The sequence below is a fragment of the Stylophora pistillata genome, chromosome 10 (assembly GCF_964205215.1).
Source record: "Stylophora pistillata chromosome 10, jaStyPist1.2, whole genome shotgun sequence".
In the NCBI taxonomy this organism is placed as follows: domain Eukaryota; kingdom Metazoa; phylum Cnidaria; class Anthozoa; order Scleractinia; family Pocilloporidae; genus Stylophora; species Stylophora pistillata.
The window spans coordinates 16,439,075-16,462,092 of NC_142528.1; the positions used below are offsets into that span (position 1 = coordinate 16,439,075).

Consider the following 23,018-nt stretch of genomic DNA (forward strand, 5'->3'; position numbering starts at 1 on the left):
AGCTACCATTTCTGTTCCTAACAAATTATCTGAAAATATATAATTTACACTTGGGAATGGGTAAGTCGAACTCCCTCGGATTACTCAAAGTACCTGAATATAACCCAGACCGTGTAAGAACGAAATTGTTTTGCTAAATTACCTTACATTTCTCAACTTCCGGTACACTCGGGCCGTACACGTGACGTATGCGAAAAGTAACATGAAGATGTTACCTCCTGTCGGTCGATGTTACTTCGAAGTGACCACTTAATCGCTACATAACTGACTTTGAGGTGAACGAAATACACCTTACTTTGTACCAATAATTCTTGATTCGTTTCAGGTTTAAACCACAGTATAAGTATTGAACTGTAATGAGTAGCACGAAGGCGGCAGATAATTCTTCAATTGCAGGTACGTTTTTATGTGCTACCAATTTCAAGATATTTGTCTACGCACGGTCTAGATGAATACGAATTTTCAATGTTACCGTGGCAGCCTCTGCGTGAGTGAAAATCAACGGAAGCGACGTGTTCTTCGCGACACGTGGGTAAAGCCGTCAGGTACAAACCTCAAGGTATCGTTAACCCACTTGTGCAGATAAGCAGGCGCTAGTAATATGATGCGCCTTACTCGAACGAAGATGCCTCTCTCTTCCTCTCTCTCTCTCTCTCTCTCTCTCTCTCTCTCTCTCTCTCTCTCTCTCTCTCCCTCTCTCTCTCTCTCTCTCTCTCTCTCTCTCTCTCTCTCTCTCCCTCTCTCTCTCTTTCTCTTCCTCTCTCTCTCTCTCTCTCTCTCTCTCTCTCTCTCTCTCTCTCTCTCCCCTCAAGCGCTGTTATCGCGAAACTCGATAACATCGGACGAGAGGTTTCCTTGTACAGTCGTGGCAAAATCGGGTGGCATACTGGAGAGAGAGATCTATAAAAAAGATATTTCGTCTCCTCGTTGTTATTTAGGCAAGGCTAAGCTAAGTTAATTAGGTTCTTAACAAATTATCTGTTAGAAAAATTGTAGAAATCTCGAAATCGAAGCTGATTTATTCCCCACTTTTTTTCTTAGATGTGGCAAACTTAAATTCATCAGTTGTTAACCGTTACTTTCCTGTCAGCAGTACTGCATGGCTAACTTTAGCGTATGTGGTTATATTCGCTCTCAGCTGCTTTGGTAACATCTGTATCATTTACATTGTGGTTTCTCGTAAAAGGATGAGGACTAACTTCAATTTCTTAATTGTAAATATGGCAGTTGCAGATCTCTTTGTTTCTCTCTCTATTATGCCGTATATGGTGAGTAACAGTTGTCCAGTTATTAAATGTTACTTCATCGCTTAGTTTCATTACGAAAAACGCTCTCACTCACTCCCGGCAATTTAACACCTTTTTTAATTCCCACACTATGAGCTCGGGTTGTTAGTAAAAAACCTCTTTTGTGTATTTCCCTGTCCTCGTAGGTGAAATTTTTGTATACTGGCTTCTCCTGGATCCCAGGGCCAGTGGGAAAAGTCACGCGTAAGTTCGCTAGGTTCTTGGGGAGCCAGTCCATTGCGGCGAGCGTCATAACACTAGTCTTCATTACAGTGGATCGTTACTTTGCCGTTTGCTCTCCACTTCGAAACATTTGCTTCATTCGAAACACAAAACTAGTCGCGTCAGTGATATGGATCTCGCCTTCCCTGTTACTTTTGCCGTATTTGTTGCTCTCTAATGTTGTAAAGAATGCTGATGGTTTTCACTGGGAATGCAGATTGGTTTGGAATTTCTTTACCTCGGACAGAAGTACATAGACAGGTAAAAACGAACGATATAATATCCCGACGTTTCGGCGACTTCGTGACGCCATTATCAAGGGAACAAATGAAAATAAAATTAACAAATGCGAGTTCCGGAGTTACAACTAATTTGCATAGGGGAGGTAGCTACACAAATACTTTAGCACGGATAGAATCCGTTTGTACGTTCAAACTCGGTGTTTATTGTTTGATGTAAAGCATCTCGTTGACAAGACAATCGAATTTGTTCATGCACTTCTTGAGAACTTTGAAACAGCTAAGAAGGTGCTCAGGGACAGCACCTGCGTGGTTGTTGTCGTAGTGCTTGCGTACGACATTTGTTAATTTTATTTTCATTCGTACCCTTGATAATGGCGTCATGAAGTCGCCGAAACGTCGGTATATTATATCGTTCGTTTTTACCTGTCTATGTATTACTAAATCTTTGTTAATTCGGACAAAAGTGTCCAGTTTTTCATCGCTAGAGCCTTTTACATGACCATATTCTTGATATTATATTTGATTCCTCTTGTTCTCATCGCACGGGTTCATGTTCTTATTGGTCGCTATCTTTGGTCACGCCAGATCCCAGGTGAGCCAACAGTTCACCAGAGACATCAGAATGAACTGTCAAAGAGCAAGGTACTGCGCATGATCATCATCGTGGCGGTGACGTTTGCGTTGTGTTGGTTGCCAGCTCACATCCAGCATTTATTTTATTTTACCAACACTCACATAACTTTGCTTAAGGTTGAACGACTGAGATCCAGTTTATTTTTCATATCACACGCCAATAGTGCCATAAATCCTTGTCTGTTTATTGGTTTAAACCAAAGATTCAACGATGAATTCGGAAGAATTCTTAGATGTCTTTTCTGCCGAAATTGCTTTCCCACGAGAAGAAGCATTGGGACAGAACCACCTGTTGTTCTAACTCGCATACGAAAGACTGTACGTCAATGTAGTGCCACTGTAATCCCTCTTCACGCTCAACAGCGCGCACGGTCTCAGAGCTGTAGGTTTTGAAACTTTTCTTTGGTTAGACAAGACGATGAAAACCGACGGTATTGAAGCTTTTTTTGCCATTGGTTAGACAAGACGATAAAAACCTACCAAAACCATTAAACTTTGATACTGTAGAAATTTTATCGTCGTTGAACTGTTCTCAGTCGTATAAGTATTATTCAACAAATTAAAAAAGGGTCATAAATGATAAGCCAACCTAGGGGAAGGAGTTGCATGGAAGAAAACATGGTATATACGAAAAGCTACACTTACTTTGTAGGACGTTAGAGGACCACGTTCAACTAGTGTGTTTTGCGCGTCGTTGTTCTTATTATCATCCGGGAACTCATTAATGTTTATTAGAAACCACACATAGCTTGTCAATATTTTTATTGCAAAAGTAAAACAAGGCATTATCAACCAGAGCACAATTAAACCGCCAGGTTGAAAGAGGTATATGGAAGACGTTATCCGTCTGTTGCATATAGCCAAACACAAAGTAGAAGAATTTGTAAGACCGACAAACAGTTACCACGAATGAATCAATTCACGGCTGAAATATGAAGTACTTGAAGACCCATATATTATTTGGTGTCAGTAATAATTGTATCATTTTGACTGTGTGTAATGTAGCTCAGGCAGACAGAAGTATAGTTTAAGACCCATTATGGTAAAATTTTCAGCGAAAGATGTGAGCTGATGTGTATGGTTGTCTTTATGTAATTTTGCGCAGGAAATGTAAGTATTGTAACTAATCTTTTAAAAATATCTTCTGTACCGTTGGAGATGAAAGCACTGTCAAATTGAAACAGTTAGTGGTTTAGCACTGCTGGTGTTTGTCAACAAATAAAAAACGAAATATACAACATTGTACTCCCTAAATAAGTAAAGTTTTAGCAACGTCTCCCCAAGATATCTACATAGCGTAATATAACCAAGAACTACCTTAAGCGATTGAATAAATGAAAACTTCCTTTGAAAGATGTGCTGTTCTTGAATGCACCATCGGGAGAACCACGATTTTTCATCTCTTCAAATTGTAAATGGTGATGTTTATCAATCTTCTGAACACATAGCCTGTCATTTGACAACGTTTCACAGGCCTATAAAGTTCCTTATTTAATATCACAAAGGATAATCGGCTTAAAGGACGCCCCAAAAAGTCCATCTCTGTTTTTGTACTTTTTAGAGTATCCTTGAGAAAGTCTCTTCCTTCCCCGCAGCACAAGTAACTTAACAACACCCCAAGATGGCTACTATCGACGTTTGATAGTACAAATTGTTTACGTGATTTTTAGTGACATGAGTGGTTTAATGTTTGGTTAGAATTTTCACGCTTAATATTAGAACCAATTATTGTACTTAACGAGATTTTAAATTGCATGGATTCCGTAAAAAAGCTTTTAATTTAATGTTTCATCCTTGTTGCTGCTCTGAAAAGTAAATTTATCTGAAAATTCTAGAACAGGAAGTGCGAACATAGCTTCCTTTATCTAAGAGTTCTAGATCAGGAAATGCGAACATAGTTAGAAGTAGTAGTAGAAGTAGACATCTATATTTATACAGGATAGCCCCTTCAGTGTAGTAAACACTGGTATCAACGGGGGTCCTGTTACCCGTCCATCCCACCCCAGGGGAGGACATCCATCACACAGTAATCTCGTGCGTGGGAAATTAACGTCTCCTTACCCTAACCCTGCAGGAGACGGGACCTCAATTTATTCGTCCCTATCCGAGAAGACTAGAATATCTAATCATTTCTTGATGTTATAGAAAGGTAACATATTCTTCTCGATTATTTTAAGACCCTGAGTGTTGGTCCGGCTGGGGCTCGAACCCTCGACCTCCCACACAACAGTCCAGCGCTCTATCCATTGAGCTAATCGGGAGGCGGTAAATCTCAGCTGATCTCAGTTTAAGAATCTCAAGTCTATTACCGTACTTATCACACCTAACACGGGTGCCCTGAATAGTTGGAATGAAGAACAGAGTATATGTTGATATGCTACCCCTATCTCCCCCCCCCCCCCACTTCCGCCGTTGCGTGAGTTTTGTAGAAAAATACCTACTTACCATGTGTCAGACCAGTGTATTGTTCCTTATTTGTGGGCTGAGAAGCCCTAAAACCAGACACAGTATCACGAGATTATTGTAAAGGGCCACCCTGCTTTCGGTTTGATTTTCCTGTTTACGTGATTGAGAATGAAGAAAGGAAGCATCTTATGTGTCATAGTTTTACTTTGTTTTTTCGTTAGAAACGTAGATCAGAACGCATTTTAGCAATTGAAAAGGAAGAATCTAAACATTTGCAAGATGATAAACGAAATTTCATGCAGCATCAAGCATTAAAATAATTTTCGTTCATTTTTGCCTTGAAAAAAGCCGTTCTTAGGAAGAACCATTTAGACGAATATAACCTCTGTACATGACTTAAATTCTCGCGCGACTTGTGGCTGTTGAAATATCGTGGTTATCACATCAGAGCTGCTTTGCTTTCTGTGCGAATTCTTTATTGCTTTTTCCTAAGTCCAAAAAACCAAACAAACAGAAGAACCACAAGCCGAACAACTATCTTTACACGACATGGATTGTATCCGTATAACTCAGACTGTTTTAATCTTCTCGGTTGAGAAAAAAAAATCATTGTGATGCAAAAGTGGTACAAGTAACCTTGATTCTCTATTTGTCCCTCTCCTCTCATTTCATCATTCACCCCACGCTATGGGAAAAACGAAATTAACTTCGTCGTCCCTCACCCATCCCTTATCTACATAAACGTGTTTAAGCACGACGCTTAAAAAAACTTTTTAAAAAACATTAGTTCACAAAGACTAGCCGATTGCCTACAAACAAAACTATGGTTTTTTTTGCAGATTCTACTTGAAAATAGTCGCTGCCTTTGAATACACGGGAGAACAGCTAAATTACAACAAGAGTTGTTACTTTGTCACTGATATTTTAACTGAGGGTCTGTGCACAATCTTTAAACAAGAATGGGGCAGTCGCTACAAGACAACATTACGAGAATGGAAAGACCAACCTTCTGGAATGGTGAGTCCCCTCGAAACAGGAGTAGAGACGCCCAGCTGTTATCACCATGTAAATCGGCGATAGAGCTCAATGGGACTGTACCATACTGTTTTACGTTATCCTTTTTTCAGATTGTATCAGCAGTCTTAGTTCAATAGTTTGATCAAATGAGGACGACCTGCGGAAATCTCGAAATGAAGAGTTTGCATATGTGCCACGGGGCCACCTCTCCGACGGAGATTTCCAAAATGCCATTTCAACGGTTGAAACTGTATTCCACGCCCTCGGTCTACCCATATTGAAAATCCAAGAGGTTCAAAAATCAGACAAGCTACCCCACAGAGGAGTTAAACAAAGTCTTACGGAAGGTTGACGACTTGGAACAAGAAGTTAAAGAGAAGGAAGAGGAACTTCTAGAGAAAGACAAGGTGCTTCTGGAAAAAGCAACAACACTTGTGGAAAAACTGGAAGAGCTCCGAGAGAACTCAAGCGAAACAACTGAGACTGCTGTGAGCGTGCCTTAGGATTCTTCTGAAAAAGCTGAGACCTGACCATGTCGATGTCGCAGCCTCTTATAACAATATGGGTAACTTACATTGTGACGTGGGCGAAACAGATAAAGCAAAAGACTCCGACATTCGTGCACTGGATATTAATCTGAAAAAGCAAGGACTTGAACATGTTAATGTTGCAGCTTCTTACAACATTCTGGGTAGTTTACACAGTGCGCTGGGAGAAACAGATCAAACAAAAGACCGCTATGAGCGTGCACTGGAGATTAAACTGAAAATGCTGGGACTTGAACATGTTTATGTTACACGCTATTACAACAATCTGGGTACTTAACACTGCACGCTAGGCAAGACAGACCAAGCAAAAGACTAATATAAGCCTGCTCTGGAGATTAAACTGAAAAAGCCAGGACCTGAACATGTAGATGTTGCCGCCTCTCATAACGATCTGGGTAGTTTACACCGCGCGCTGGACGAAAATGATCAAGCAAGAGATTACTTTATGCATGCGCTGAAGATTCCTTTGAAAAAGCTGGGACCTGAACATATGTTGATGTTGCAAGCTCTTACAACAATCTGGGTACTTTGCACAGTAGGCTGGGCGAAACAGACCAGGCGAAAGACTACCATAATCGTGCACTGGAGATTGGTCTGAAAAAGTTGGGACCTGAACATGTTCGCGTCGCATCCTCTTATAACAATCTAGGTAATTTACAAAGTGCGTTAGGCGAAACAGCTCTAGCAAAAGACTTCTATAAGCGTGCACTGGAGATTCCAATGAAAAAAGCTGGAACCTGAGCATGTATATGTCGCACATTCTTACTATAACCTAGGGTGTGTGCACAATGACCTAGACGAACTCGAAGAGGCCAAGCATTGTCTTGATTAAGCATTGGTAATTTATATTTCAAATATGGCCAAGATCATGTCGGCGTGGTGAAGGTCAGGAGGTATTTATCTCGGCTACAAGAGAAAAGGAAGAGCTTTGAGCACCACGAAGCTGTTTTGAAAAATAAGAAAAGATACAGATGTTGAGTCTAGTAACTGTGCTGATTCATAGACCGTGAAGGCCTCAATTTAGTTTTACACGTTGTTGTCTCTCTGCTCGTGACAATTCATACCGCTTAAATATTCTCACTATATTTGGTATAATCTATATAATCCTATCTTGATCTGAAAATTCTTGTTATCGGAAAGAGCTTTTTTTTCTGGACAAATAGATCATCACTGTCTCAATTCTGGAGATGTTTCCTTGCTTACCATTCTACGGATACTCGGTGGATACTAAATCGTATAGAAGTCGCCAATAATTGGCGCCGCTTCTTTTGAATTATGATTGTTGATTGATTGAATTGTATACATATCACTCTCTTCTTATCAGCAATGTACAATCATAATGTAAAAGGTGGCCTGATGGTTTTGTAATGCTTCACATTTAATGCAACTTAAACCGACAATGTCTCCTCTTGTAAGGTTTCCAAATGAATAGTTCAGGACTCAATTCCACTCTAGATCTCAGGCTGTGAAGTTTAGAAGTATTAATAATCGATTATTAGACTACTTGTGATGTCACCTTAAAATTTAAAATTTAAATGAAATGGAGACTTAAATACTTTATCTGGTTTTGAAACATTTTTAAACGGAAGTCGTGCCTAACCTACAGAGTGTACGAGAAACTTCATTTATTGTGGAACAATTGGGGATTATGCAAGGCTGTTTACAGCTGAGGTATAATATAAATTATACGAGAATCAGGGGCGAGATTTAACATTGCAATGTCTCTTTATTCACTCTTGAAACCTCAAAATACAACAGTGACTTTAAAGTAAGTCTAACACAACGGTAACTTCACGACATATATCAACCGCTGACCCGCCACTGGCTCTTGTCTTTTTCATGAACGAAGGCTATCCTGAAAGAAAGCAGAAAAAGGGGAAATACAACACTGTCGGGAGGGTAAGGGAGGGATTGCATTGTTAAATCTCGCCTCCTGATTCTCGTATAATTTAGATTATACCTCAGCTGTAAACAGCCTTGCATAATCCCCAATTATACTTCGAAACACTCGTCTAAATTTAACAATGCATGTTCAAAGCCGTACTTGTACTAAATTTGAGTGGTACTTGATAGGAATTCCCTCCCTGGAGAAGTGTCAAATTGGGGTCGGTAATAAAACTTTGTGAAGGTGCTCGCCAGAGACCAGTCAGCAAACTGCAGAATGTCAGGGATAGGGAAACCCTGTTTGGCAGCCTCCGTAGCAACCGCCCCACGCACTGAGTAACCCTTAAATATAGTAGTGTCAACGCCTTCCATTTGCATCAGCTCTTTAAGTCACCTGGCCAGTGTGGCAGCGGAGACAGGATTGTGAGGATTAATGTGTGATAAGAAAAGCTTAGTAGGTTTTGAAGGGTCATGTGGTCTCCATTGAAGCGTTCTAGCCTCATATTCCTGTAGGCACTTACAAAAACGGAGAAGCTCATTATCGGGGAAGCTAGCATGAAAGCAAGACTTTGGATCCTGGCCTAGTCGGGCAGCTTTGGTAAGAACCGGGAGTTAAAACTGAACTCCTTCAGGGTGAAAGTATCTAAGGCGTAGATCACGGGCTGGAAGACCAGAGGCCCTGTCTAGGGCAGTAAGGGCAAACAATCCGACGGGCTTGTAGGACAGAATTTTTGTGGAAAGATTGGAGTTTGAGCCTAAAGACGAAATATATTGTACTAGTTTAGAGACCTGCCACATTGTAACATAACGGGGTTGTGGTGGGCGAAGTTGGAACACGCCTTTGAGCAACTGGCATACTAGTGGATGAGAGCCTGCCTTGTGACCATCAGTTTCATGCAAGACAGCAGAAAGTACAGAGCGGTAGACGTTAGTGGTTCTGTACTCTTTACCCTCATGAAACTGGAGTGCGAGAAAATCCAAAATATCAGTTAAAGATGGTGAAAGGGGATTAACATTGACCTGTTGACTACACAAGCTATTCCATTTTGTCCAGGCGGAGGAATAGGCACTAGTTGTATTTTTCCTCCAGGCTGCCAAGAGGAGTTCTCTACTCTGTACAGAAATGTCTGCCGTTTGGTAACCTCTGCTGACAGAGGCCACCCAGCTAGCTCTAAGTGTTTGAGAGGGTGGGTTCTGTTTCCTTGGGTCAGTAGATCTTCCTGAACTGGTAGGAGGAGGGGCAAGTCTATGCACAGGTCTAACAGAAGTGGATACCAGGGTAGAGCTGGCCAAAATGGTGCTACAAGCACTATGTGTGACACCTGCTGACTCTGAATTTGGTGAAGGCATCGGCCTATCAGGGCAAATGGGGGAAAAGGCATAGCCCCGAAAGGTTGCCCTGTACAGGGTGAGTGCATCCGTGTGAACTGCTAGAGGGTCTGGACGCCAGCTTAGAGACTGATCTAGTTGGTATGAGAGACGGGAGGCAAAGAGGTCGACGTTCAAGGGGCCCCAATTCTGATGGAGGTGGTTAAAAACCCCTAGATGCAGTTTCCATTCGCTGGAATCCCGAAATATCCTTTATTCCCTGTCCGCTTCTACATTCTGTACTCCTGGGATGTAGCGTGCTGTCAACAGAATATCGTGGGTGAGACACCAGTCCTATAAATGTTTGGCTAGATAGGATAACATGGGGGAGTGTGTCCCTCCCATTTTGTTTATGTAGGTTACCGCTGAAATGTTGTCCATCAGTACTAGTACCTGAGCCTTGGCCTTGGCCTTGTTCTTTGTTAAGGACATTATGGCTAGTGAGCCTGCTAACAATTCTAGGCAATTGATAGGACATGGGGCCTCTTCGGGGAGCCGTCGACCTCCTGTCGACATCCCTTGATAGTGGGCTCCCCATCCTTGAAGTGAGGCATTCGTCTCTATGACCAAATCTGTTGATTGTTGGAATAGGGCTTTCCCATTCCATGCTACTAGGTTGTTTTTCCACCACTGTACCTCTTCGAGGCACTCTGAGTCTAGATGGACTAAAGCTTCGTAAGATCTGCGAAATCTGAGAACAGAGTTTTTTGCTTGCTGGAGGTACCAATAGTGGAGGGGTGCCGGAAAGACTGCCTGTAGGGATGGGGACAGGAGGCCCAAGAATTTTGACAATTCCGTTACAGTAGTAACCGGGGTGTTTAACAGATCCTGGCATTTCGACTGGATCTTTCTTATTTTGTCCCTGGGGAGGCTGAGGCTTAAGTCGAGCGAGTTTACGAGCGACCCTAGGAACTCCATTTGTTGGGAAGGAACTAGTACTGACTTTAGGTAGTTCACTGTAAAGCCTAGCCCCTCTAGAAGATTTAGAGTCGAAGCCGCATGCTGAAGGACCTGTTCCCCTGAGGGCGCCATAAGAAGGATATCGTCTAGGTATGCAATCAGGCGAAATCCTCTTTGTCTCAGTATTGAAAACACCGACTTTAACAATTTTTTTGAATACCCTTGGGGCACTGGCTAAACCGAAGGGGAGGCATGCAAATTCCAGAAGTGAATCCCTCCACAGAAATCTGAGATATTTCTGGTGATTCTGCCAAATTGGGACTGTCAGATATGCATCTTTGAGGTCTATCTTCACCATATAATCCCCTTTCTTGAAAAGATCTTTCAACATGTGTATGGACTCCATTTTGAAGTGTTCATATGGGATGAAACAGTTTAAGGGTTTTAGATTTATCACTGGCCTGTGGCCCCCACCCTTTTTGGGTATAACAAAAAGGGAGCTGATGAATCCAGGTTCCTGTTGAAAGTTGGGTTGGACGAAATAGACCGCCTCTTTTAACAGCAGTTCCCAAATCTCCTGATCTATTATGCTTTGATGTTCCAATGAACATGGGATAGGGAGAGGGGCTTTTTGCTGTACAGGGATGTCTAGAAACTCTATTTGATAACCAGAGACTACGTGGAGGACCCAGGGGTCCTTTTGTAATCTGTTCCCATGCTGATAAAAAAATGTTTCAATCGGCTTGCCTGAGGTAGGTTTTGGGGAAATTCAAAAGGTTTTTGAACATACCTGATGGGAAGTGACTTCGGCGAGCCGGAACTATTGTTGTGGTTTGGCTGATATGTTTCTTGGGACTGGGTAAATGGGGCTCTGCTCCTGCCTCTGAAAGATGTGCTTGTGGCCTTATAGCTTGATGTGAGGCGAAAGAAGCCTCGGTAGGGGGCTCTGTATTGACCTCTGCCAACCCGAAAACGCTTATGGAATTTTCGGGGGGCAGTGCCACGAAAAAAAGATTTACCAGCTTTCTTTGCGTCGGCCACAGTATTTGCTGTTTCAGAGCGAAGTTTTAAGCGGGATTCGAAACCATCTCGAAACAGCCGCTTGCCTGAGTCTGGGAAGTCTTCTTTCCCCAAAGACGCCAGGACTGGATTAAGTTTAGTCAGAACTTGTTCTCTGCGTTTAGATGAGACCTGGGTAGATGTATCTCCTACCAGCCTAATGGCTTTCTTAACGCAGCCAAACATAGCATCAACTGTGGCTTTATCGAGAATGGTTTCTTCATTCTCTATGTATTCCTGCATGAGCGTAAAGTTTTCATGTAGTGCGCAAGCGGACCCAAGACATGAAGAATTTTATCCTGTATATCTCTCAGTGAATTATGATGCGTTTTGATCCCCGAAATCATGGAAGGTAGATAATTGTCTAAGTTAGGAGTGAAGGCTTCCTCTGTTGCTGGCCTTGGAAATTCTCGAATGATGGTTCTTCGCTCGAATCGTTGTAAAGGTTTTAACAAAGCTTTACGAAGCGCATCAAGTTCTTCACTAGGATCTCAACGAGAGTTAGGGGACAAAAGGCCGTCAAGGTCGTTATCCTCATTAGCGGGCGACTGATCTGCTTGTAAGTTTTTGGCGTAGGGAGTGGATTTATCGCCGCGTGGGCGTTTGGATTGAGTATTCTCATCAATCACGACATCGATAGGAAGATGTCTTTTTGTTCACTTTACTTTGCCGGTTTGGTCCACAGACTCGACGGCAGATTGTTCGGCCGACTGGCCCACAGGCGCTGCGGCTTTGTCAACGCACGATCAGTCGATCGCGTGGTCTTATAAGTCTTGCTTAATGACAGAGAGAATCGCTTGAGACAGGGTATTTAAAACGGACTGGTCGGCAACGGGAGCCTGAACTACCGATTCTGTGGGAGAGTGACGGGTAACACTTACTTCAGGCGGCGGATGGGTGTGGAATTCTTCGGCCGTATTATCTGCGTTCCCATCCATCTTGTGAGGGAATGAAAAAGACGAGAGCCGGTGGCGGGTCAGCGGCTGATATATGTGGTGAAGTTACTGTGGTGTTAGACTTACCTTAAAGCCACTGTTGTATTTTGAGGTTTCAAGAGTGTATAAAGAGACATTGCATTGTTAAATTGAGACGAGTGTTTCGAAGTATAATTGAATCTAGTAATAGTTCATTTCAGTTCGGTGCATTTAAGTTCACCAATCCTTAGAAGAATGAAGGACTATATATATAAGCCGTTCACAAGAGCTCAAATCAGTATACTGTATTTTTCTGTGGTCAAATGTCAGATCCTAAGAACAGATTATGTTTGATTCAAATACACGGACATGTTTTCGCATCAAATAGATGCTTGTGTGGTAATCAACTTTCAATTTGCTTTTGAAGCGTGCAGTTGCCCCTTCCTCCCTCCCATTTCCTTCCAAAATTGTTCAAGCATGATTTTTTAGTTTCAACACTTTATTTTACTATACCACTCGATACTCTAAACTAGAGTTGTCTTTTTATAACTCTATGTAAGCGTATCGGGTGGCAGTCTTTCGCGCCAATCAGATCGCTGCATTAGGGTATGTATCTAGCATCAATCAGATTTTCTGCATTAGGGTATGCATTTTGCCCAATCAGATTGGCGCATTAGGGTACAATCAGATTGCTGCAATGAGTTATTTATCTTGCACAAACCTATCACAGCATATCTCGCACCAACCAGAGCGTTTACGCATTGTTTTCTTGCTAATGTTGTCATGGAATCAGGGGGCCTTCGTGGGAGCGTTGTCGCTCTAGTACAAGATTTATTGGGATTACAAAGGTTGGCTGGTAATTTTATGTTTTACTTTTCAGTTAAAACTTGTTTTGTTTACAGCTTCTTTACTCACCACGCACAAGCCAAACAACCTACACTTTCCAACACGTACTACAACAACAACGTTCAAAGTCCAAACATAACATAACCAAACATTGCACTACATATATGGAAGGCTATTTTATTACGTGCTTGAATTGTATTCTACCAATCAATTCAGTTTCGCTTCATTAGACTTTGCTCCACTGCGTGTCATTTCCTTGTGAAGAACCTGCATTTAATCTAATATTCTAACTGCATTATACAACCCCAGGAAATTCACGTGGAACTCAGTGATATTTTTTAGTGAATTTTTAACGCGATTCTCACGTGTTTTTACGTCTTCTATCAATCAAATTCACTTTTGACTACCTTGGACTTTACCCCATCGAGTGTTCATTTTTTTTTAAACAACCTGCATTATCACGTATTCCACAAACAGAGGACAAAGTTTATATAGGCAACAACCAAATAAGGAGCCCCTTTTCTTCCCCTATCTGAAGAATGGAGATCTTTGGTTAAGGTCTACTAGAGATCAAACAGAGTTCCAGATTGTTTTCCGCAGTAAAGTTACGTGGAATGAAATTCTTGAGACAACTAACTTTAAAGGAATCATTTTTATTTTGTGTCAGACGGCTGAGGATCGGCAAAAAACGTAGTCTCCTTCGCGACCGTTATTTGGTCTCGTCACGCGACGCGCTCACTCTCCAAGGAGGAAACGAGGGCGTTGTGGGACATGACCAAACTATGGCTGCGAAGGAGAATACTGTGAGCGTGGCACTAATGCAATTTATTTTTGTTTTTGTGTCGTCTCACTTCAGACAGACTAGAAGGTTCTTTTTCCCCCTTTCTTAGTTAAAGTAAAACAATGCAATATTTTCGTTCTTTTTAAAATTATGCTTTTTTTTTAAACAAAAATTAAGATATCAGTTACACGAAGTGTCCCACCTCAACCCACCTATCCAATAAAAATAACTCCTGCATGCATAAAATGCCTATGTTTGCCGTTGTTTCCATGCAATATAGATGCCTAAACCAATTCCAACCTTTTTTGTGGAAACTGGCTTTTAAAAGCCAGTAAGTAAGCCTGGCTGAAGGTAACTACGTAGGTGGGTAAATAAGCAAATAACTAAGTAAGTCAGTGCCCTTTCGGAAGCTATCAGAGCAGTCTCATGAAGTGAAACCGAATTATCTCGGGTCTAAGTCGAGTTTTTTTAATCGCTATGACTTTATAGGATCTGATATGAAACGTGAGACGTGTTTAAGGTGGCAATTGTCATTCTGGATTTTTTCAGGACCTTTTTGGAAGGTTTCGAGCCATCTTACGGAACGGAACCGAAACTGAAGTGCAAGAGATTTTCTAGAACTCTTTGAGTCAACTTTAAACTTAACTCATTGCATGCACGTTTTGGTAAAAATATTGGACACTGTTTCAATAAATTCCACGTTTCGAGTAAAAAGATTTCGAAGAACGTACCAACGTTAAATAAAAATACCAAGTCGGAATTAAAGCTGGTATCACAGCGTTCCAAACCCGCTTGTACTCCCCCTCGATGATTTGGACCTCCTACAAAACTTATGGTTTTTAGTTTTCTCTTTATAATGAGTATATCTTGTTTGATAATTTTTGTCTACGCTTCTTGATTCTGGACACAGAATTCCTAGATGACTTTATTATATGGACGAGAGCGTTTTACTGGGAACTAAAACACTCGTAGAATCGATACGACCACTACATCCGGGAAAAGCTCCTTGTAGATTGTGCAACGGTAAACGTTATTTAACGTTAATAAAGCATAATATCTTTTTTATTTTGAGTTACATACTTGCTCTGATAAAACATAATTAACCACTGCACTTAACTCTATCCCAACAGATCCAGAACGAGTGGAAACTGAAAATTGTTTCAACAGATCTCATAAAAGTGGAGCTACCAGAAGGTTTAAACTTCCTGAAATAGCGTTACCATGTTAATGAAGAAACAAAGGAGCCAAGTTTCTTTCACGTCAATTGTCCCAAACGCTGCGTTAGATCATTTGTGAGATACAAAACAATCACCATAGATCTAAGATGTTTTTCCCTTAAATAAGCCGCAAACGGTTTTTTACCATAGGTTTCGTTAAGCGTTGACAGAAGGGTCTTATCGCCATCTGCAAGTTACCTGAAATATGGACCCTGACCTCTTTTAGGCGACCTCCTCCCCTTAGGCCTGTCCCGATTGTGCTAGGCAACTTTTGAGTAACTGCGTTTGTTTACTATTTAGAGTATCCTCAAATTTCGCCCATATTTGAGAGTAACTTTTTAAAGCTAAGTTTTAAGTTTTAGTTCTTTGCGGATGTAGAAGTTATCGTGAAGAAAGTAAAGCATTTAATTAACGTTTACATAAAAAAATATCAATAAATATAGGCACTTTTTGGACAGGCCTGCCTCCCGAAAGCAAACGCCTAGACTTGACATTTCGAATGCTCGCCCAGGAGACGTTCGACTGTCTTTGTATTAAAGCCAGCCTTTCAATCTCTAACACAGATATCTATTGTCCATGTAACAAAAAGAAAATTACACGTTAGCTTGAAGATATGAATCTTATATTCTTGTGGCAAAACAATGATATTATTTTTCGTTGCCCACATCGTTCGATAATCGAACTCACCAGAATTTCCGTGTCTGATCTAGTTGGATCGCCGAACACAATCAAATTCAGTCGAAGGTTTTATTTAGACAAACTTTATACACTTCTAACTCTGTTCTTGTGACACATCATTTCGCCTGCAGCTGCAGTTTGTCCAATTCGTGTTGTAAATGAATTGACCAAGGAATCAAATTTAGTTGAATAGTAAAGCGCACATATTATATTTCTACCTTAACCTCGGGAAGAAGCGGATCTTTTGCCAGACTCTCTCATTTGACGGAGCCAAAATTTGTGCTACGTTTCCTACCTCTGATGCCCGAGGCTTTTCTTTGGCGCTTTTTTCTTGCATTCTACAATTTTGACCAAGGAATCCAGTTTATTTGAATAGTAAAGCGCACATATTTCTACTTTATCCTCGCGAAGAAGCGGATCTTTTGCCAGTTTTTCTCATTTGATGGAGCCAAAACTTGTACTACGTTTCCTATTTCTGATTTTCGAGGCTTTTCTTTGGTGCTTTTTTCTCACATTCTGCAATTTTGTCAAAGGGCGTTGACGCAGTCGACACCAGTTTGAAAGTGCCTTAGAACCGAGTTGAACTTAAGAACTGACAGCTTCCAACAAAACGCAAAAAAAATATATTACGGATTAGCGACAAGTAAATACCAACCGACAACCGACATGGTCTAACATTATCAATATTTTTATGATTCAGGAAGAGTATTCTAGGTGAGGAGATGGGGTTAACCGACTTGCGTCAAAGGCGAAGATTATAGCTGACTACCGAAAAAACGCCAAAAAAATTTACCGGTTAGCGGCAAGTAGGTACCAATCAACAAACGATGTGGTCCAACACCATCGATATTTGTACTAAGAGAAACGAGCTAAAGCGAGCAATTTAGATCAGAAGCTGAAACATAACATCTGTTAGCTGTTGTTCTCACTTCCACTTTTTCATTGAAAATTTGTTTAACTCATCCAAAGTATTGGTTTTACACGGCCAAGTGTGTCACATCCGATCAATATTTCACCATTGAGCAGAAGCAAAACAAGGGAAAAAAAAGATAAAATTTCTTCCTTTTTAGGTGACAGTTGCCTTTGAATATATATTCCGGTATTTTTATTACACCGTTATTCTTGTTGACTTAATTCCAAGCAGATGTCCAGCACTAGATTAAATATGTCGAAACGTGAATCATTGTAGTTCTCCTGTCTACTATAAAATCCCTAATCAGTCTTTATGTCCGCCGTTAGGATTGTTTTTGGCAATTAACCATCTGCAGCAAAAGTCTGCCATTCAAGCGGGATACAGCTTTAACGTCGTGTGTTCTTCAGGCTTTTCAAAACGAAACTTCAACAGTGTACATGAAATGTCGAACCCTTTTGAACCCAAAGAAAGACGGTAAAGAGTATTGTTAACCGCGTACTGTTTTCTCCAACAGCATCTTTCCAGGTAACGTAAGATTATTAATAGCTGGCTTATTTTGCGTTGCTTCGATAATGAAGTCACTTTCCTTTGGAAACACGGAAAAAAATTTTACACAGAAGTTTTCATAACCATGGTGGTCCTACAAAACATATGACACATGTTTCTAGGCCCAGCGAAAGTTAACAACACCGAGACAAAACTATACCACTACCAGTGGCGCTTGTACTGCCGTCTTTTTCATCATCCTTTGAACCTTTATCGATTCTTGTTGCACTCAAGATGACGTTTTGTTACAGACCATCTCTGCACTTATGAAAATATTTACCCTCATGCGAGCAAAACATCTTTAACTTCGAAAGGGTAACAACATGGCTTCCTAACAATCGTGGATCGGTCCAATTTCCGAAGAAGTGATGTGTGCGCATTTAATTCATGTTTTATTTTTATTATTCTGAGAGAATTTTCGCATTCTCACCAGCGCTAAAGGGAATCCTCTGTAAGCGAAAGTTTACAAACCTCAGGCTCCTCTACCCGGTAAAGGAGCCCGAGCCCGCTACAGTGGCGCTTGCACTGTCATCTTTTCCGTCTTCCTTCAGACCTTTATTGACTCGAATTGGACTCATCAAGCTCAGATCTTCCCTACACATGTGACAATTTTGGCCTCAAGGGCTCGGTTTTCCCGCAACGTGGCTTCCTAACAATCGTGGATGGGTCCAGATTCCGCAGCAAATTTAATGTGTGCGCATTAAATCGTGTTATTTTTTTGCAGCAATCTTTTCTTTAACGTGCAACAACTATATCGGTATTGCAACAACCTCTATTTTTGCGGCAAAATTTTATAATTTGCAGAAAGGTTTTCTTTTATCAGTTTGCAGCACCTAACTGAAAAAAAACTGCCACAGGTTTCTTTATTATGCCACCCACTTGTGGAAAATGACTGGTTGATTTGACGTTTAATTCTTTTCGATTTTGATGGTTGACGGATAACTTTTGGTCGACGATTAGCTGTCAGTCTTTAATGGATGTTTCTTAGGAAGATGTATTTCTATGAGTAAACTATGTATAATAAATGTTACGATAGTATCTCGCACACTTTTCGAATTCCCCATCGGTGTATTATTATGTTGGTATCTCGCGCACTCTGTGAATTCTCTTTCTTTGCGTCGTGACAGTTCTATCTCGCACATTATTTGAATTCTCTCTCACTGCATTGTTACGTTGCGATTGGGTGTTACGAAACAGAAGACCTCGAAAACGAAGACCTAAGACCTAAGACCTAAGACCTAAGACCCGGTCTTCGTTTTCGTACTACGAAAATGAAGACCCTGTAAACAGAAAACTGTAGAAATTACAAGTTAAACACACGTTAAACAGCAACAACGCTTAGTAATATAATACTTTACACTTCACGTGTTTCTCTCCCATTGTAATACTGCCAGTACCACTTGTCCCTCTTGTTTGTTCTGTTTTGGTATGCAAGCCAATTTGGTGTTGATATTCTCGAGGGCTTCCTCGGGTAAACTTACCACACACATCTTATTCTTGAACAGCAGGCAGAATTCGAACGCTAGCCGCCTTTGATTTATAGTTAGCACTGCGTGACAGAATAACAAAGAACGCGTTCTGTACAGTAAATGACTCTTGGGTTCTGTCAATAAATATGTCTACTGTATTTCGTTGCTAAAATAGATTCTGACCGTCGTTAAGCCTTCTCTGCTGGAAAATTTTTTGTTAAAAAGTAAGGTATAACTGAACTCAGTTGAAATTTACAATAGTTTGATACGTGTGTCTGACTGTTGTGAAGACACAGTGGTCTATTACAAAAAAACATTGATAAATACCGACTTGCTCTATACTTAGTTTAATCATCGTTCGATATACCCTCACAAAACAAGTCAACTTCTATACTTCAATACTTCAATACTTCTTCTCATGTTGTTTAACTTTATTTAATCTTACCCTCTTCGTATTAAGCTTACAAACATTCTTTGTAACTCCTCTAACCTTCACATAACGACGTAGGCAAGACTTCGGTATGCTTGGACGAATACGCTCATTAACAAATTCCTTCAGGTTTCTGCCCTTTCTTCTGAAACGGTTCAGCGTTGCTTCTGGTATTCTACTGGATTCTCGATCACTTCTAAATCCACGGTTGTGTTTAAATGTAAACATAATATGAGATATTTCTCGATAGAAGGTTCAATCGTAACGGATCGCTCGTAAAGTTCGCGGACCGACCCGTTCCCAAAACGCTCCACAAGTTTTAGTGTGGGTCTACCGCGAACGGTGTGTGACTAGGTATGTATATTGAGCGTAATAGTCTTCGAACTTCTTCCGCGTACATTAAGCAAGGAATTGTCCCCAAAGGCAGCCATTGCTTTAAACCATGCAGTCTTGGGTTCATTGAACGCATTCGCTCTCACAGTTCACGCATGCGCTGTAGTGGAACTGCGTTTTGTGACTGAACGCGCAAAAAAAAAAAAAAAACCAATTAATACCTTGGGCGTTTCCCCCGGAAAGCCCGAGTAAAAATGAAGGTAAACTGAGTACTTTTGGAAATTTGGAGATTTGTTTATTTTTCTTGATTCTCACCGATCTAAAGCTGTTGCTGAGGGTAAAAATCCACCCTTTTTGTCGGCTGACGGCTGAATTTTAAGCTCTATAACGGCTGACAGTTTAAATCTGTTGAGACCCTCTCTCGTTGCAGCAGCTGTTTATAACTACAACAACTTTTATTCTTGAGGCAACTTTTTTTAATTTGTAAAAAGGTTTTTCGACTCGACCCAGCCTCTCTCTCTTTGTCACTCCTCTTTTACCATAGCACCACTTACTATTTCGCTCCGTTTTACTGAATGACAACTGGAACAGGCTAGAAAAGCAAAAGTGCCCGAGATATCAAAGTAACGTTCATTAATCATTTTTTACTCCTAGAAATGTTTCTTCGTAATAAACGTCAACCGGTAAAGGCCACGACATTAACCATCAACTGTCGAAATGGAAAAAAAAATTACCATCAACCGTCAAGCTTTTCTCCATGAAGACCCTCTTTCAAGTGGAACGGAGCGGTATCAGTCGAATAGGGCATAAAGGAGGACTTTAAAAAATTGATTGCCAATTCAGTGGAGGGAGGTCATATGAATATTAGAGACCCAAAGGGGAATCAGATAAATTCAATCTCTACCCCGGCGATAATCGGTTCTAAAAAAAAATCGAGATTGTTTTCTTTACTCTACGGTTGTATGAAAAGATGTAAAGGTCAAACGTGGTAATTGATAAATGATAAGAACAGTTGGAAACAATTCACGGTATTTGCTCAGTACAAAGTATGAGAACCACTTTAAATCGCTGCAGAACTGATTTTGAGGTGAAGCAAATACGCCTTAATTTGTATCATTAGTTTTGGTGAGAATTTTATTTGTGGAAGATCAATTTTTAACATTCCCTGCTTTGTTTCAGGTTCAAACCACAGTAAAAAGACGTTAAAGTTTTTGATCAATGAGTGGCAATGAGTAGCATGATGGCGGCAAATAATTCTTCTATTGCAGGTACGTATTTATGTGCTATAAGTTTGTGGATATTTGTTTTGGCACGTTTTGGATGAATACGATTTCGTAATGCTACCATGGCAGCCTCTGCATAAGACTAAATCAACAGAAGTGAAGTGATTTTCACGATACGTGGGGAAAGGCGTCGGGTACCAATCGCACGGTATTGGTAGGCCACTGAGATAAACAGGCGCTAGTTATGTGAAGCACCTTGCTCAAGCGAAGATTCATTCAAGTAAGAAATCACAGATGCCTCTCTCCTCGCACAAATTGTTATTGGGAAACTCGATAACATCGGACGAGTGGTTTCCTCGTACAATCGTGACAAAAGCGGGCGGCAAACTAAAGCTAAGAGAGATCTATAAAAAAAGGTTTTTTGTCTTTAAGGCAGCGTCGTTAATCAGGCAAGCATGGCTAAGCTAAGTTAGGTTCTTAACAAATTATCTGTAAGAAAATTGTAGAAATCTCAAAATCGAAGCTGATTTATTCCCCATTTTCTTTTCTTAGATGTGGCAAACATGAATTCATCAGTTGCTAACGGTTATTTTCGTGTCAGCAGTACCGTGTGCATGACTTTAGCATAAGTGGTTATGTATGCGGATTGGTTTGGAGTTTCTTTACCTCAGACAGAAGTGTCCAGGTTTCCATTGGTAGAGCCTATTTCACGACCATGTTCTTGATACTGTATTTGGTTCCTCTTGTTGTCATCGCATGGATTCATGTTCTTATTGGTCGACAAATTTGGTCACGCCAGATCCCAGGGGAGCCAACAGCTCATCAGAGATATCAGAATGAACTGTCAAAGCGTAAAGTAGTGCGTATGATCATCATCGTGGCGGCGACGTTTGCGTTGTGTTGGTTGCCAGCTCATATTCAGCATTTATTGATTTTCTGGTTTAACAACACTTATAAAGCTTTGCTCAAAGTTGAACGTCTAAGATCTGGTTTATTTTTCATATCACACGCCAATAGTGCCATAAATCCTTGTTTGTTTATTGGTTTAAACCAAAGATTCAACGATGAATTCAGAGGAATTCTCAGATGTCTTTTCTGCCGAAATTCCTTTCCCACGAGGAGAAGCTTTAAGACAGAAACACCTTTTGTTCTAACTCGCATACGAAAGACTGTACGTCATTCTAGTGCCACCGTAATCCCTCTTCACGCTCAACAGCACGCACGGTCTCGGAGCTGTACGTTTTGAAACTTTTCTTTAGTTAGACAAGAAGATGAAAACCGACCGTATTGAACCTTTTTTGCCATTGGTTAGACACGACGATAAAAACCTACCACAACCATTAAACATTGATATCGTAAAAATTTTATCGTCGCTGAACTGTTCTCAGTCGTATAAGTATTATTCAACAAATTAGAAAAAGGGTCATCAATGATAAGCCAACCCAGGGGAAGGAGTTGCATGGAAAATAATCATGGTCTATATGAAAAGCTACACTTACTTTGTAGGACTTTAGAGGACCACGTTCAACTAGTGTGTTTTGCGTGTCGTTATTCTTATTATCATCCGGAAACTCATTAATGTTTCTTAGAAACCACACATAGCTTGTCAATATTTTCATTGCAAGAGTAGAACAAGGTATTATCAACCACTGCACAATTAAACCGCCAGGTTGAAAGAGGTATATGGAAGACGTTATCTGTCTGTTGCATAGGGCCAAACACAAAGTGGAAGAATTTTTAAGACAGACAAACAGTTACCACGAAAGAATCAATTTACGGCTGAAATATCAGACTCAGAAAGTATATATTCTTAGGCAAATAAATTGACCAATTCATGTTTTTAAAAAAACCTGTGAAGTCCTTGAAGACCCATATATTATTTGGTCTCCGTTATAATTGTATCATTTGATTGCGTGTAATGTAGCTCAGGCAGACAAAAGTATAGTTTAAGAACCATTATTGATAAAGTTTTCAGCGAAAGGTGTGACCTGATGTGTATGGTCGTCTTCATGTAATTTTGCTCAGGAAATGTAAGCATTGTAATCAATTGTTTAAAAGTATCTTCTGTACTGTTGGAGATGAAAGCACTGTCAAATTGAAACA

At 40.6% G+C, this 23,018-nt stretch overlaps 1 protein-coding gene and 1 long non-coding RNA gene across 2 annotated transcripts; both read left to right on the forward strand.

Annotated features, from left to right (window-relative positions):
• Nucleotides 1-356: 356 nt before the first annotated feature.
• On the forward strand, nt 357-2,776 carry LOC148721991 (neuromedin-K receptor-like). The gene is made up of 4 exons (XM_088736921.1): nt 357-396; nt 1,042-1,268; nt 1,433-1,742; nt 2,199-2,776. The coding sequence occupies exons 1-4, from the start codon at nt 357-359 to the stop codon at nt 2,774-2,776; spliced, it is 1,155 nt and encodes a 384-aa protein (XP_088593047.1).
• A 14,533-nt stretch (nt 2,777-17,309) lies between these two features.
• Nucleotides 17,310-21,716, forward strand: LOC148721992 (uncharacterized). Its single transcript, XR_015992780.1, has 3 exons — nt 17,310-17,439; nt 20,872-20,960; nt 21,468-21,716. It is a non-coding gene; the product is annotated as an uncharacterized LOC148721992 (long non-coding RNA).
• The last annotated feature ends 1,302 nt before the right edge of the window (nt 21,717-23,018 follow it).

Excerpts from the sequence above, each read along its gene's own strand:
- LOC148721991 (XM_088736921.1), top strand. The coding sequence starts at position 357 with ATGAGTAGCACGAAGGCGGCAGATAATTCTTCAATTGCAG. Across the intron at positions 1,269-1,432 it reads TCTCTATTATGCCGTATATG|GTGAAATTTTTGTATACTGG; the intron begins GTGAGTAACAGT and ends CTGTCCTCGTAG. Across the intron at positions 1,743-2,198 it reads CAGATTGGTTTGGAATTTCT|TTAATTCGGACAAAAGTGTC; the intron begins TTACCTCGGACA and ends ACTAAATCTTTG.